General features: G+C 56.1%; 1 protein-coding gene across 5 annotated transcripts in view; it reads right to left on the bottom strand.

Annotated features, from left to right (window-relative positions):
- Nucleotides 1–14,888, bottom strand: part of MAP2K3 (mitogen-activated protein kinase kinase 3) — a 38,678-nt gene extending 23,790 nt beyond the window's left edge. The window contains exons 1-2 of one of the 5 annotated variants that reach the window (XM_032176625.2): nucleotides 11,180–14,888; nucleotides 8,965–9,099 (exon numbers count right to left, since the gene is read on the bottom strand). Coding sequence is in view for 2 of the 5 variants with exons in the window: in XM_032176621.2 (XP_032032512.1) it covers nucleotides 5,975–6,023 (49 nt within the window). In the remaining 3 variants the exon portion in view is untranslated. Of the gene's footprint in view, nucleotides 1–5,617; nucleotides 5,855–5,974; nucleotides 6,230–8,964; nucleotides 10,026–11,179 lie in introns of those variants that run through there. The other 4 variants (XM_032176624.2, XM_032176623.3, XM_032176621.2 and 1 more) reach the window with 4 other exon arrangements.
- Between the last annotated feature and the right edge of the window lie 475 nt (nucleotides 14,889–15,363).

Below are 15,363 nucleotides of genomic sequence, written 5' to 3'. Positions count from 1 at the left end.
GTATTGTATTTATTTTTGAGACGATTCTCGCTCTATTGCCCAGGCTGGAGTGCAGTAGCGCGATCTCGGCTCACTGCAAGCTCCGTCTCCCAGGTTCACACCATTCTCCTGCCTCAGCCTCCTGAGTAGCTGGGACTACAGATGTGTGCCACCATGCCCAGCTAACTTTTTATGTTTTTTGTAGAGATGAGCTCTCCCTATGTTGCCCAGGCTGGTTGTGAACTCCTACCCTCAAATGATCCTCCTGTCTTGGCCTCCCAAAGGCTGGGATTTATCATTACTATTAAAATCTTACAAAGCATGGGGTTGATGATGAGATACCAAAAACGGGGTTCTTGGTGATGGAAAGGCTAGCACAGACATCAGGTTCAAATTCAGCGCTTACTGGTACCTAGGGGCTCCCTGGACTTGCCAGGTCTCACTCACCCTCAACAGCAGCCCTGAGAGGTAGGTAGGGAGCTGGCCTAGAACCAGCCCTGCCACCTGGAAGTCCCTGCAGACTTTCCCAATGAGTGTCTGCCTGCACCATCCTGGGGTCTGCCCCAGCCATCCAGGATGCAGTGTGCCATGCCAACGGCAGGAGGCTATGGGTTGACCAGAAGGCTAAGCCAGGCAAGAGCAGAATGACAAGGGGATGGGAGCTGTCTCCATCCCCATACCCAGAGCCGTCCTGGGCAGGCCTCCAATGTGGGCCTCAGCTGCCAACTGACACCGCCAAAGCAACCCTCCCAGGCAGCAGTGCGCCCCAGCCCCCACACACCTCCTGATTAGGTCTGAACACACTGCTGGTATCCACAGCCCCTCGCAGCCCTGCCCCAGTGAGGCAGCCCCCTGGCCTGTCACCGCATCACCGCACACACTGGCACATGCAAACCTTGGGATGGGCCTTGGAAGCCCTTGGGGGCATCAGCACAGTGATGCAGGCAAGGACAGTCAGGGCACTGGAGACAGCCACCAGGAGGTGTCAGCAGAGCCAGGTGCAATCCTGGCCATGGACCGCATGGCAGGAGGTGGTGCCGGCCACCCTGGGCAGGGGACCAGCTGGGAGAGGGGCAGCTGGACATGGCCTCCCCAGAGAAACCAGGGAGGGTGGCCCTGGAATGCAGGGCAGGGAGGTGACAAGGACATGTGCCCAGGACTGGGGTCAGGGGAAGAAAGTCTGGGGCCCTCTCTGGAGCTGCTGCAGTCAGGCTTGGTGTCTGGAAGCCACAAGGGGCCCAACAAGCTGCTTCTGCCTCCCCTGGCCCTGTATGGCCTTCATGCCCCTGACATGAGGCTGTTTGAGGTTTCCAGGGCCACTGCTTCGGGGAGACATCTGTAGAAGCCACTGGGCAGACAGGCCTGACGGAAGTGGGCAGCACCAGGAGGCACAGCCAAGGGCAGGCGTGGACAGCATGTGGGCATCAGTCGTGGGGCCCTGCCACAATGCAGTGTCCTCCATGCTGCTGCCCAGCAGCCCTCCTCTGGGACCCCTCCTGAGACACTGGCACCCAGTTGCTCCCCTCAGCTTGGCCCACCACCCCCCAACACCCCTGACTCAGGACCGAGCCCCTAGAACCACAACCCCAGGCCCTCTTGCTTCCCGGGCTGGCCCAGGGGCCTGAGTCCTAATTCCCAGTCCCACCCCACCTTCCCCACATCCGTCCTGTTAATGCTGCATGCCAAAGCCAGGGGCAGGGCAGGCCTGCAGGAGCAGGCCCCAGCTCTCTGTTCCCCACTCACCCTCCCAACGGAGGTCCAGGTGGCCAGGGGCAGTCCCCAGCCCCACCTTGGTGACCAGTGGGTTAAGAGGCCCTAAAGCCTGGTAAATTCTGGCCTGCGTGAAAGGACCCTACAGCCAAGAGGCCTCATGTCACAGCGCCTACGAGCCCATCATCATGAAGCCCTGTTACTGTTTATCCACCTACCAATGAACTACACCCACAAAAGTAACAATAATAAAATAATAACAGGTGTCATTCACTTAACAAATGCTATCTTCAATCTCGACCACTATCCTGCAAGGGAGCATGTTTACTCCCACTTTACAGAAGAGGCGACTGAGAGCTAGAGAAGGCACAAGACTTGCCCAGGTTAAGGAAGTAGTGGAGCCAAGATTCGAACCCAGGGCCATCCCAGCAGAGCCCAGGCCCCCCAGCTTCCTGCCTGGCAGAGGCATGCCTTGACTGGGTTCTCTGCGGGCAGAGGGCAGTCTCACTATGACTCGTGTCTGACACTTAGCAAGTATGGAATGGAACTGTCTACATCCAGACAAGCAGGGTCCCCATTCTCAGTCCGCAGATGAGGAAATGGAAGCTTCTCCTCTGACAGCTGGGCCATGCCCAGGGGACAGAAATCATTTACAGAGTGCAGAGAGTGGACCAGATGCAACTTGTCCCACGTCACATCGCAAAAGGGACAGAGCTGGGATTTGAACCCAGGCAGTCAGGCTCTGGAAACTGAGGTCTTAGCCTCTCCACATCACTGTCTTCCAGGAGCTCAGGCCGGGTCCCACCCCAGCCGACCCCGCACCACCTCTGCTCCTCGCCCTTCCTGAGTCCCAGCTGCACAGCTGAACCTGAGGTGTCCCCTGGGCCAAGGGTGGTAAACAGTCACTGCCACCTGCCCCTGCTCTGTGAACAAGAGGAAGAAGAGCCCCTTGCCTAATAGAGGAAGCTCCTGGGTGGGGCACTGAGGGCCTGCCCAGGGGTTCCCAGCCCAGTCCGAGGCCCAGGAAGGGGCCACCTCCAGTGCCCCAGCTCAGGGCTAGGTGCCACCTGCAGGACACGTAACCCCCTCCCCACCCACCAGGCTGGCAGGCATCGCCCCTTTAAGCTGTAGGCAGCCGGCTGGCATGCCCAGCGGGTGAGTCAGCACCCAGTGCCCGCTGACTCACCGCCGGAAGCCTCCGCTGCCCCGGCCTTCTCCTCACACAGGCCAACTGAGAACTTTGCTCCCTTTGGGCCCTGGGCCATGGGTTGGCTGACAGAGAGTTTCCTGTGCGTCACAAGAGGGGTGGGGGAAGTCCCCGAGGTGCCACCTCCAGTCTTTCCGACAGGCGGGGGTTGAGGGGGGTGGCCACAGCAGGCAAGGCTAGGATGCAACAGTGCTCCATGAAACCTCAGTGTCACCATCGGGCAGTCAGGAGTCCTACTGCCACAGTCCAAGCTGTGTGAAGATTAGCCATGAAGTGCCCCCACAGGTGGCACTCTTAGGGCAGAAGGGGCAGAACCCACGTTCTGAACGACAACAGGACACGTGTGGTACCCTCCAAGGACAAATGTGGCTTGCACATATGCCCCCACCCACTGGCCCCAGCACCGGCCACTTGGCATCTGACCCCAGCCAGAGATGGCCATGTGGGCAAGGAGGCCAGGGGAAAACCAGCAGAGCTGTGGGCCTGAGGGCCTCACACACTCATAGAAAACTCCCCAGGCCCATGGCATGGAGAACAGGGCAGGGCACCTGCTGCAAGGCAGGAAGCTCAAAGGTAAAGCTCCAGTAAGGTCAAGCGCCAGCCACTCCCTGCTTTGTTCAAATTCCTTTGAGAAGGTGGAGAAGGGCTCAGTGCTGGGAGGCCCAGTGCCCACGATGGGGCGGGCACGGGGTGAAGATCTCCACCTATGGGGGCAGTCCGGCCACTCCTCCATCCAAGCTGAGTTCTGCATCTGTCAAATGAGTGGGATTTTGCAGTGAGTATGCAACAGGCCCAGTGTAAAGCACTGTGCACAGGAGAGGCATCACCTCTGCCTCAGTCTGTCCTCTAGGTCCGACATGGCCACGAGGACAGGCCCACCACACATGCTCTGAGCAAGGCCAGGGGTGGGGGCACCCCACCAGCTCAGCTCAGGCATCCAGCATGGGAGGGGCACATAGGGGAGCACGGGGAAGGCCACCGTGGAAACACAGTCCTAGAGGGAAACTTAGCTCCACCTGTCACAGCTGTGTGGCCTCAGGCAAGGCACTTAACGCCTCAGTTTCCTTATCTGTAAATGGGGCTATGAGGAATAAATGAGAAAATGCATGGCACATGGAAAAAAAGAAGGAGCTCATAGGGTTTTTGGTGAAGGGCATTGTGGCTCTGCCACCACATCCTTCCCCAGACCCCAAAGAGACTACAGGGCCCTGGGCCTGAGGGAGGTCCCTGACCCTCCATCCAGCCCCCTCAACCTCATCTAGGACCTGGGTCCACATCTAGAAGTTCATTTTGGCCCTCTCGCAGCGTTCTCACCACATCTATGACCCCTCTCCTTTCACAACTCTGCAACTGGAACTTTTATTTTGATGAGGCATTCTCTGCCTGGAGAGCTAAAAAGACTCCAAAACAAACAGTGCTTCCTACCCTTCCCCGAGCTCTCCAAAGTGGAGAAGTGTCTGATTTCCTGGTTCCCAAGCTCCACGAAGTCTGTGCAGTGCAAGTCCCTCCCCAGACACCTCCCCCGTCGAGTGCCTCCTGAGTTACTCACAGTGGTTGGGCAATGGTCAGGGATCCAGCCTCCCACTTATGTAAGGCATAATTACCCTGCCCACCCGGCTCCAGCCACCATAGCTGCCAGCAGCAGGGGCCAAGCCCCCATGGGGCTCCCACTGGCCTGCACCCTCCAGAACAGAAGAGCGGCTGACCCCCGATGAGGGGCCCACTAGGTGCCCGTTGCTAGGTGCTTCCTCCTGCTCACTCTGCGGCTGCACTTCCAGCAGTGGAGGCCTTTCCAGCAAGAAGAATGGAAACAATAGCGAGATGTGTGCAGCCAGTGTCCCCTGGTGAGCACCGGCTCTGCGCCAGGTGCTACGCTGAGTGAACGCCTCAGAGCTCTTTAGTATTCACCACCCCACACCACACTCCCGCGTCCACAGAAGCAGGTGTGCCTACTTCCAATTTACAGAAAAGGAAACTGAGGCCCAGAGACACCAGGGAGCTTGCTGGGGTGAAGCAGCTGCAGGTTCAGAAAGCCAGGAGGCAGCCCATTCATTACGGCTATGTCCGGTTTGGAAATCTCTCGCACAACCCAGCCTACTGAAACTCCGACGCACCAAAAACATCCTTTCCTCTTCCTGAAAAAAAAAATTCCCCTTTTGCCCTCTGAGTCTCATCCTTCCCCCTCCGCATGACAAATCCTGCTGCTGCCACCTCACAAAAATTTCCAGGAAGGCCAGCTACTTGGAGAAGAGCAAATCCCTTGCACAGCCAGCACCCCGGCCTGGCGGCTGGCCCAGATCCCAGGCAGCCAGGACAGGAATAAGATGGGGTGAGAACCCCAAGTGCAGAGAGAAGCCTGCAACTCAAGACAGAGAGAAGCCGGTAGAGAGGGGGCTGTACCTTAGGGAGGGGTGGGAGGACAAGGGAGGTTCCTGGGAGCACAGGGCTGCAGGACAGGGTGCAGGCCAGCCAGGGAAGGGGCAACATAGGGCCTATAAGGATAAGAAGAGCTGGAGGAGAGGAGGACGGGGAGTTCCGAGCTGGGGTGTAGCCAGAGCACCCCCATAGGGGGTACAGTGAGGTCCGCAACAACAGGAGCACTCTGGGGCCCAGATGGAGACTCAAGTCAAATCCCAGCCTGGATACAGCCCTGGGACCCGAAGCTGGAAAAGGGACTGGGTGCTGCCCAAGGACCCAGGTGAAGGCCAGCGTGAATCTCACCTGGGTCCCGCTGAGGGAGAAGACTGGGAGAGTTCATGTCCAGGCTGCAGCCATAAGGCCCAAATGAGGTCAGAATGAGGTTCCTGACTTGGATGGGGTGAGCAGAACAAAGTCCTAGTCTGGGTCCAGCCTGGGTGATCTCGGGCCTGAGTGCAATCCCAAGGCCTAACCTGGGGGTCCAGGTGAGAGCCCAGGCTGGGGCCGGTCCCGGGACCCCGAACAGGAAGGGGTTCCGGGACCGGACGCCGCTGCCAGGTCGAGAACAGGATGGGGTGGGACCAAAGAAAGGTCGGGGTTTGCAGTCCGGCGTCAGATTGGGCGCGGGGTCAGGCCGAGGTTCCGGCCGGGAGCGCCTACCTTTGGACTGGGGCATGCTGGCGGGCTGGCTCGAGGCGGGCGACTCCATGCTGCAAGCGGGTCCTGGAGGGCGGTGGAGACTAATCTAGAGGACTGCGGGCTCCACCGGGGCCGAGCACGCTCATGGCTGCGGGCAGACGGCCCGGGCCAGGCGGAGGAGCAGAGGCGGCGGCAGCGGCGGAGGCGGCGACTGCAGCGAGGACGAGTCCGCGACGGGCGGCGCCGGAGCCAGACTGGGCAGCGCCGGGGAGACCCCGGCCGAACTGCGCTGACTCAGGCCCCGCCCCTGCGTGCCCGATTGGTCCTTTCGTTTCCAAGGCCCGTCCCCTGCCTATCAGACGCCGGTCTGTCCCTGCCTGTCAAGTACACGCCCCACCCTCCGTGGGCCCAGGATCCGGGCCCCTCCCGCTCTCTGTCAAGCCTGCCCGCCGCCCAAAAAACCCAGGTCCGGTCAGGCTCCGCCCCCTGGACTAAAGCCGCGCCCCTCGCGCTGCCCGTCAACACGCAAGCCCCGCCCACCCCCGGGACCCACTGAGCCCGCGGCTCCCTGCAGGCGCCAGGCCCAGCCCGGCACCCCCAGACCCGCAGCCCCGGCGGGTGCGATGCGCGGGCGCGTTCTCCTGGGTGCGTCGTCTGGAAAAACCCGAGATCCCTAAAGGTGGCACGGCTGGGCCTGGCGAGGTGGGCGGGGGTTAAAAGTGCGCTGCTGGGCTGCCTCCTGGCTCTCTGAACCTGCAGCTGCCTCACCCTAGCAAGCTCCCTGGTGTCTCTGGGCCTCAGTTTCCTTTTCTGTAAATTGGACCCGGGTTCAGATCCGAGTCGGCAACTTTGTAGCGGAACTAGCCTTGGTCAGGTGGTGACACCTGAGCCTCAGTCTACGCATCTGTGAGCGGGCGGCAGTGACAGCCATCTCCCGGCGCTGCTCGCTAACGCGCACTGAGGGCCTGGCGCCAGCAAACGTCCGCCCGCGCCCGCGCTCCAGGCGCCCGGCCAGGGCGCGGGGTCGGTGGTGAGCTCAGCGATGCCCGGTGACGAGGCAGCACGAGGAGTTTTCGTGGCTGGTTACTGCTGCCCCTGTTCTACACAGGGGGAAACTGTGTCTCAGAGGGAGTGAGGCTGCATGCGGTGCATTTTATCCCGCGAGCCCCGAGGCCCCATCCTGGCTCTCTCCTGGACCTTGGTTCTCTCCTCTCCTCCTAGGATCTCAGTCTGCCCATCTGCATAATGGCTGGATGGGCCAGTCCTCCCTCTGCTCCCACACGGAACCTCGGGGGATTTCAGGAACCGCTGACCAATCTGGCGCTGGGATCAGATGACTCTGGATGTAAAGCCAGGGCTAGTGAAGGCAGAATGTACCAGGCAAAGGTCAAGGGGTCAGCCCCTGGCCTCCAGGCAGACATGAGTGTGTACCCTGTCAGGGACCTCACGTGAGGGAAGCAGATTCCACCACCTGCTAGAAACGCTTGAGGCTGGGCCTGACCTCTGCTTGCCCAGGTGTAAAGTGGGGATGATGCAGGGCCCCATGCACAGAGTGGGGAGCCACATGAGATAAGAGGGAAGCCTTGCAGCCATCACCATTCTCTTGCTGCGTTTCCTGTTCACCCTTCCCAGGCAGTGGGATGGAAAATCATGAGTCTGGGGCTCAGATAGGTATGGGTTCCAATACCAATTCCCCCACTTACTAGCTGGATGACCTTAAAGAAGTCACTGAGCAGCTCTGTGCCTCAGTTTACCTATCCCATGGGGACAATAAGGTTTCTGAAAGCATTTCATGAGTTCAGGAGTGGAAACACCTGGCCTAGGGCCGGGCACTCACTATGTGCCCAGGAAATGTGAGTTCGAAAACACTGTGGGCTGTCTCCATCCTTGCCATATCATCCCTGGTGACCTGCGCTTATCCATCTGTAAAATGGGCATCCAGGAGCGGCTTCCTTTCTACCAGAACTGCAAGGCTAGTCCGGCAAGTTTTCTGGGTTCAGGCACCAGCCAACAGCCTTGACTTCTGCTCCCCCACAGTCCGCCTTGTGCGCTCTGCTCCTTGGGATGTTCAAGAGTCTTAGTATTGCCCCTCAAATGTGCCAGGGATGGTCCTGCCGCAGGAGCTTCACCCTTGCTGCTCCTGCCCAGAACATTCCTCCACTCAAGCCTCCTGGGGCTGGTTCCCTCTCATCCCTCAGACCACCTCCTAAATGAACACCCCTCAGAGGCCTTCTCATCATGGTCCCCAAACTGAGGCACAACACTCATGCTGCTGATGCCTTCGTTACTGACTCAGTTTTTAACACAGCTCTCCCTCCAGACCATCTGAGCCTCATTCCCTGCTGTGTTCCCAATGCACAGCGCAGAACCAGGCACATTGTAGGTGTCTGATAAATATTTGAGGAATGAAAAAAGGAAGGAGGAAAGCATCCACAGACCAGGGTGAAGCGACTCCAGTCCCGTGCCAACCTCCTTGGCGGCCAGATGACTCAGACAGGCCCTCGCATACAAGGAGTTTATGGATTAGTCAGGAGCCCGATAAACAGCCCAGGAATCACAAAACTCCATGTGAATGCTATAAATAGGTGCATGAGCAAAAGTCCCAGGAGGGTGCCTGGGTGATGCAGCCATCTCCATCTGGGTGGGGACGGGGAAGGCCTCTCAGAGGAGGTGATTTTGAGACTGGACCTTTAAGGACCAGTGGGAGCTTACCAGGCAGAGAAGCAAGAAGAGCATCCCTGAAAGGAACAGCAGAGGCAATGGGTTGGAGATGTAAAAAGGGCCACACATGAGGACCAGGTGAGGGCCAGACTGGGATGCACAGCTGCACCACTGCAGCTCAAGAAGTACCATCAAGGACCATCAGAGACAAAGGTCTCTTGCTGGCTTGCTATAGTGACATTTCTTGATTTCTTTCTGTCTGTAAGTGGCACAGTCAGGTTGGGGAACTCCATGACCATGCAGAAAGCAGAATAAATGTTTGACATGGGTCACAAGAGGCTGCCTCTTACCTTGACTCCTAGAAGAAACGTCCCAAACCCGCTCTCTGCAGATGCAGGAAACTGAGTCTCCGGATGGGAAGGATTGTGTCCAAAGTCAGGATGCAAGCATGATCTGAGGTGGGCAGGACCTGGGGTGACAGAAGGCTGTAGAGAGAGGCTGACTCAATAGCATTAACTGTAAGTTTTGTGCTTCCAAATCAGTTTTTGGTTTTTAAGAATTTCTTGATACTCATAGCCTGCCTTCGATTTTGATCCTTTGTTCTTTCTGTCAGGTGCACAAGATTACCTTCCTTTTTTAGCCTTCTGTCTTGTCACCAACCATTCCTACTTGGTGGCCATGTACTTGGAAAAAGGCTACATGATCTTTCTGGCTCCAATCAATGTCTAAGGCACCCTGCTTCCTTTGCTTGCATCCCACAGACTATTTCCCTCATCCTATTTACTGCAGCAAATCTCTCCTTAGTTGATGAGATTGTGTTTATCTCCCTTTAGAACCCTACCTATCCTGAATGGTCTGTCATTGTCTGCCTTTAAAATCCTTCCTCTTTCTTCTTCCTCTATTCTCTAAATAATGATGGGGCTAAGTTATACCCAAAGCTCACTTTACAAAATATTTCCTCAATACTTTGCAGAAAACACCAAGCAAAAATGCCATTTTAAAAGAGGTGTATTTTTTCTTTTAAAATGTAAGCTCCTCAAGAGCAGGGACAATGTTTTCTGTATGTTCTATTGTGCCTAGTACACTGTAAATGCTCAATAAATATTGATGATGGGAAAAAAAGAGAGGCTGACCCAAACCCAGGATGTGGGCAGCTCCTTCATTCATTCAACAGATATTCATTGAGCACTTACTGTGTGACTGGCACTGAGAACACAACATTGAACAAGATGGACACAACTCCCTGGGGAGGTATGACCTGGTGTGTGAGCCAGACAAGCAAAATGCCTAAGTCAAATTATGGGAGGCCAGGCATGGTGGCTCACACCTATAGTTCCAGCACTTTGGGAGGCCGAGGCAGGTGGATCGTTTGAGCCCAGCAGTTTGAGACCAGCCTGGGCAACATGGCAAAACCTCGTCTCTACAAAAAAAAAAAAAAAAAAAAAAAAAAATAGTTGGCTGGGTATGGTGGCATGCTACTCAGGAGGCTGAGGTGGGAGGATCACTTGAACCCAGGAGGTCAAGGCTGCAGTGAGCCAAGGTTATGCCACTGCACTCCAGCCTGGCGGGCAGCAAGACCCTGTCTCAAAAAAAAAAAAAATTATGACAAATGCTATGGGGGAAAGTAGGGGAGGGGACAGGGTGTGTGTCTGGACATGGGGGCTATAATTTTAAGGAGGGAGGTCAGGAAAAGCCTCCCTGGAAGGTGCCACATAAGTAGAGATCAAAGGACTTAAGGGAAGGACCAACAAAGAGATCCGGGGGAAAAGCATTCCAGGCAGAGGGAACAGTTGTGCAAGGGCCCTGAGATGGATGGCTTGTAGGCGAGTAACAAGCAGACGGATGTGGCTGGGTGGTGGGAGCTGAGAAGTCCCTGTTCTCACCTATATACACCCCCTTGGACGTACTCACTCTCACGTGCCCCTTCACACCTGCACAAGTCCACACACCCCAAATACACATGCACACACACGACACAAGGGGATGCACAAGTGTGTACGTTCATGTGGAGGGACCACATGGGCACGTCCACAGACACAACCCACAGGCACAGCGGTGCACATGGTATATGCATGGCCTTACCACCAGCTGGGGCCTCCACTGCTTGCTGCCCCACAGCGCCCTCTGGTGACCAGGGGCCAGGCAGTGCTCTAGAGTGCCTAGGAGCGCAGGATCCACTGCCCTCACTGCTTTGACGGCCATCCAGCCTCCTCTTCTCTGTGCTTCCTGCCCGCAGGCCTTCCACACTGCAGCCAGAGCATTCCCAAACATGGCTGGCCAAGTTCTAAGTCCTGCCCTGGCTCCCTAGGCAGGGAACTTCCAACACTCCAACCCCTGGTGACTTCTCCAGACATCCCCCAGTCCAGCCACTCTCAATTCAAGCTTTCCTCCTTGAACCTTTCTTTGCAAAGGCTGTTCCCCTGGCCAGGAATGCCGTTCCCTGCCTTGCCACCTGACACATTCCCTCCGCTCCTTCGAGGCCCAATTCTGAAGGTGGGACAGGAGGCCCTGCCTGACACTGCTCTGCCCAGTGCCCCTGCCCCAGCCCCTGTCACCATGGCTCACCCGCCCTGTCAGTGGCTGCACCCGTGTCTGCCTCTCCCATCGGACTCCTGCTGCTTCAAAGCAGGGCCTGCGACTGGTTCTCCCCAGAACAGCATCAGGCCATGCTGGTAGTGGTGGAAAAGTGAAAACTTGAGAAGCTTGGAGGCAGCAATATGTGGTTCCTAAGCATCTTTTACTCAGGGGCTGGTTCTGAAGTCAAAATATAGAGAAGGAAACCTCAACGGAGGATCACCTGCTTTCTTTAAATCATCATCATTCTCAAATATCAAAAGATGAATTCACACAAGTGACTGGCTCCACTAGCAAAACAGCAAGTCCTATTTTTACAGCTCCTACTATGTGCTAGTCCCTCCAAGCACAGCATCTTATGGACTCACTGTGATGCAAGCTGCATGGGGGCAATGCCTTTGCTTTGGTCACTGCAGTGTCCCCGGCACACAGTAGGTGCTCAGTGAATACTTGCAGAGTGGAGGAAAGTTTTCAATGTCCCAACGAGGTGTCTAGTATTATCATCATCTCCACTAAACAGATGAGAAAATCGAGGCTCGGAGAGGTGCCCAGAAGCATCCAAGACCGCTAGTAATGGCAGAGCTATTGTTTGAAATCTGTTCTGTCAGATGGAGACAGTTTTCCCTGCCTTTTCCTGCCCACACTTCCACTAAAGTGTTTTGCAACACCCTGCTTCCGAGCAAAACAAACTCCCTTGAGCTCCCTTCACTGCTTTCTGCCGCCAGCTCTGCTTCTAACAGAGCAGTTGAGTCTGGCCTGCCTGGTTCCCTGCAGGGTTGCACAGACAACCCTGTGGCTGTCCCCAACACCAGTCCAGGGGTCCAAGGAGCCTCAGCATGGTGTCTCCCTGCCCAGGGTTCTCAAACGTAGCACTCTCTGCCCAGCAGGCAGGGGGGCAGTCAAGGGGACAGCATTTACTGGCACCTGTTGCATGCCAGGCCTCGTGACTTGACACACACCCCAGGGAAGTGGGTGTGGTTAGACTTTCATCTTAAAGATGAAGAAACAGAAGCCCAAGCCTTCAAGCGCTTGCCCAGGTTCCACCACCAGGAAGGATGACATCAGATTTTTAACCCAGACCATCACTGTAACAGCCTACTGTGTGTCGGCCTTTTTAGTTCAACCCTGTGCTTCATTATCTAGATGTCAAGACCACAGGGCTGTTCTTATTGCTCCATGATGGGTGAGAAGTACTGCAGACACAGAGATGAAGCAACTTGCCCGCAAGATCACACAACCAGGAAGCAGAGAGGCAGAAGCGTCCCAATGGGGCTGACTCCACAACACTGGTGCATCCAGCGTATCTGCCTTCAAAGAGCTGTTTTCTAATCTAGGCCAGGAAGTAGCCAAGTAACTGTGAACCAATGAGTTGTCTCAGCCAGGCCTTGGAGGTCACCCTGTCCATTCCCATCAATGCTTCTGTCCCTTTTCGGCCATCAAGCCTGGGCTTATGTCCCTCCCACGATGAGTGTCTCACCCTTTCATGGCCGGGTCTTTCGTTTCCGGTAAGCTTGGACCATTATCAGCTTTTTCTTTTTTTTTTTTTTTTTTTTTTTTTTTTTTTGAGATGGAGTCTCACTCTGTTGCCTAGGCTGGAGTGCAGTGGTGCAATCTCAGCTCACTGCAACCTCCGCCTCCCGGATTTAAGCAATCCTCCTGCCTCAGCCTCCCGAGTAGCTGGGATTACAGGCGCACACCACCACACCCTGCTAATTTTTGTATTTTTAGTAGAGACAGGGTCTCACCATGTTGGTCAGTCTGGTCTCGAACTCCTGACCTCATGAGCCACCCACCTCGGCCTCCCAAAGTGCTGGGATTACAGGCGTGAGCCACCGCACCCGGCTACCACTATCGGCATTTTCTTAAGCAATACTGAAGTTGTGTCACGCTCAAACCCATCCATTTATTCCACATGCTTCCTCAGCATCTGGTTTTGCCTGACACTATGGGAGGCACTGAGGATACAGTGAAAACCAAGACAGACAGGTCCCTGCCTTCATGGGGCAGTGAAAACCTCCTGTCTTTATGGGGCAAGCCTTCTGGAGGAACTTGAGAAATAAGGCAAATTCAGCATGGATGAACATAAATCTATAAAATAATTTCAAATAGCCATAAGGGCTATGAACCAAAGTAGAGCTGAGTGATGTAGCAGAGAAGCACTGGGTAGTCAGGGAGACCTTCCTGGAGGAGGTGTCTTCTCTGCTCAGGCCTGGGTGACAAGAAAGAGCCATGTGAAACTGGGGATGAGGGCTGGCTTAAAATAGGCTGTGGCACATAGTAGATGCTCAGAGAGAATGAGAGGGACTTCTAGCTAACATCGAACGAACAGGGATATTTTTCTCTTTTCCCTCTCCAAACCCCACTAAGATGACAATATAAGGAAAAATGTTAAAGTCACAAACTTATAAAGAAAGTCAATGACAAGGGCAAAAAGTCTACAGAACTTTTCTTTTGGAGACAGGGTCTCTCTCTGGCACGCAGGCTGGATTGCAGTGGTGTAATCTCTGCTCACTGCAGCCTCAACCTCCTGGACTCAACTGATCCTCCCGCTTCAAGCTCCAGAGTAGCTGGGCCCACAGGCGTGCGCCACCACACCCCACTAATTTTAAATTCTTTTGTAGAGACAAGGTCTTGCCACGTTGCCCAGGCTGGTCTTGAATTCCTGGACTCAAGCGATCTTCCTGATTCAGCCTCCCAAAGTGCTGGGATTACAGACGCGAGCCACCGCGTCCAGCCTACAGAATTTTCGAAGCTGGAAAATTAATAGTAATCACCTAGGCAGAGTGGAGGAAGCTGCAACCAAATTCTGCATGTCGAGGGAACCATTCAAGGCCAGAGGCCCCCCAGAAACACAGCCTGGGAGTCACAAGGTCCCTCTGGAAGTGGAGGGGCAGGTGGGGACGGAAACAAGATGAGTTCAGAGCTTGTAAAAACAGCACTTACGCCTTCCAGCTTCCCAGAACCGAAGGTCATGTCCAGATTTGAAAGGATCCACTGAGTGTCCAGGTTGATGCAAGAAGAAAACAGGCTATTATGAATTCCCAGGAAAACAAACAACACAAAATGGAAAATGTCACAATGTACTGCATAGCTCAGCTGGGAACAATATTTACATAACCATAATACTGTAAACACCAAATACTGATGCATCCCAAAATTGATGAAGTGAGACTTGGAGCTCACAGGAGGCGAAGCACAGGGTTCATACCTAAGAGAACCAAATCCGCACTGAGTGTCCATGGTAGAGAGCCAGCGGATACTGTCTAAAATCGTAAATAAATAAAAGAATCGCACTGTAGCATGCGACTGAGAAATAAGGAGGGAAGAGCTCAAAGGGCCGAAGAGGAGCTGCTGCCATGTCGCGGCGGGACTGGGTCTGTTGCGGGGCCAGGACCCGGGCTGCACCGGCGATGCGCATCTTGAGGGGGGGGGTGGCGGGGGGGGCAGACCGCTTCGCCGTCGCCACCTTGAGCCCTGCAGCCGCGGGCTCCCACCGCTCCCTGCGCCACTGCCTTCCTACAGACCGAAGGTGGCTGCAGGGAACTGGAAAGGCCCACGTGTCCCCAGCACACAAGACCGAAGGAGCAGAGAAGCAGAGGAGCGCAGGGACACACAGTGAGCACGCCAACCCAGGTCGTCGAAGTTCAAAAATGCAGTAGAGAATGTTAAGTCACTCGGGGACTCTCCGGCCCGCCACAACCACCTACACAGCCGCGCAAGCAAAGGCTGCAGCGTAGACAGGCCGCGGGTACCGCCCGACCACGCCCCGGCCACGCCCCAGCCACGCCCCCCAGCTCGGGACGGCGTCCAGGGCGAGCCTCTGATTGGCTGCGCTCGCTCACATGGCCGCGCGTGCTGCAGGGCGTGCTGCAGGGCGTGCTGCAGGGCGTGCTGCAGGGCGTGCTGCAGGGCGTGCTGCAGGGCGTGCTGCAGGGCGTGCTGCAGGGCGTGCTGCAGGGCGTGCTGCAGGGCGTGCTGCAGGGGCGAGTGTGCGGCTGCCTTCAGCTTTTCAGCCGCGCGAGTGTGCGGCTGCCTTCAGCTTTTCAGCCGCGAGTGGGGTGGTGTGGAGCGGCGGGGTCAGCGCAGGGCCGGCGGATGGGGCGCATGTGCCCCGGGCAGAGCCCTCCTGGCCGGGAGTGTGGCCTTCGGTCCCAGGTCAGAGCTCAGCCCCCAGG

This window comes from Hylobates moloch, unplaced genomic scaffold (assembly GCF_009828535.3).
Source record: "Hylobates moloch isolate HMO894 unplaced genomic scaffold, HMol_V3 SCAFFOLD_15, whole genome shotgun sequence".
NCBI classification, from domain to species: Eukaryota; Metazoa; Chordata; class Mammalia; order Primates; family Hylobatidae; genus Hylobates; species Hylobates moloch.
The sequence above is the reverse complement of the archived record's forward strand: the minus strand, read 5'-3'. Positions and strand labels throughout refer to the sequence as shown.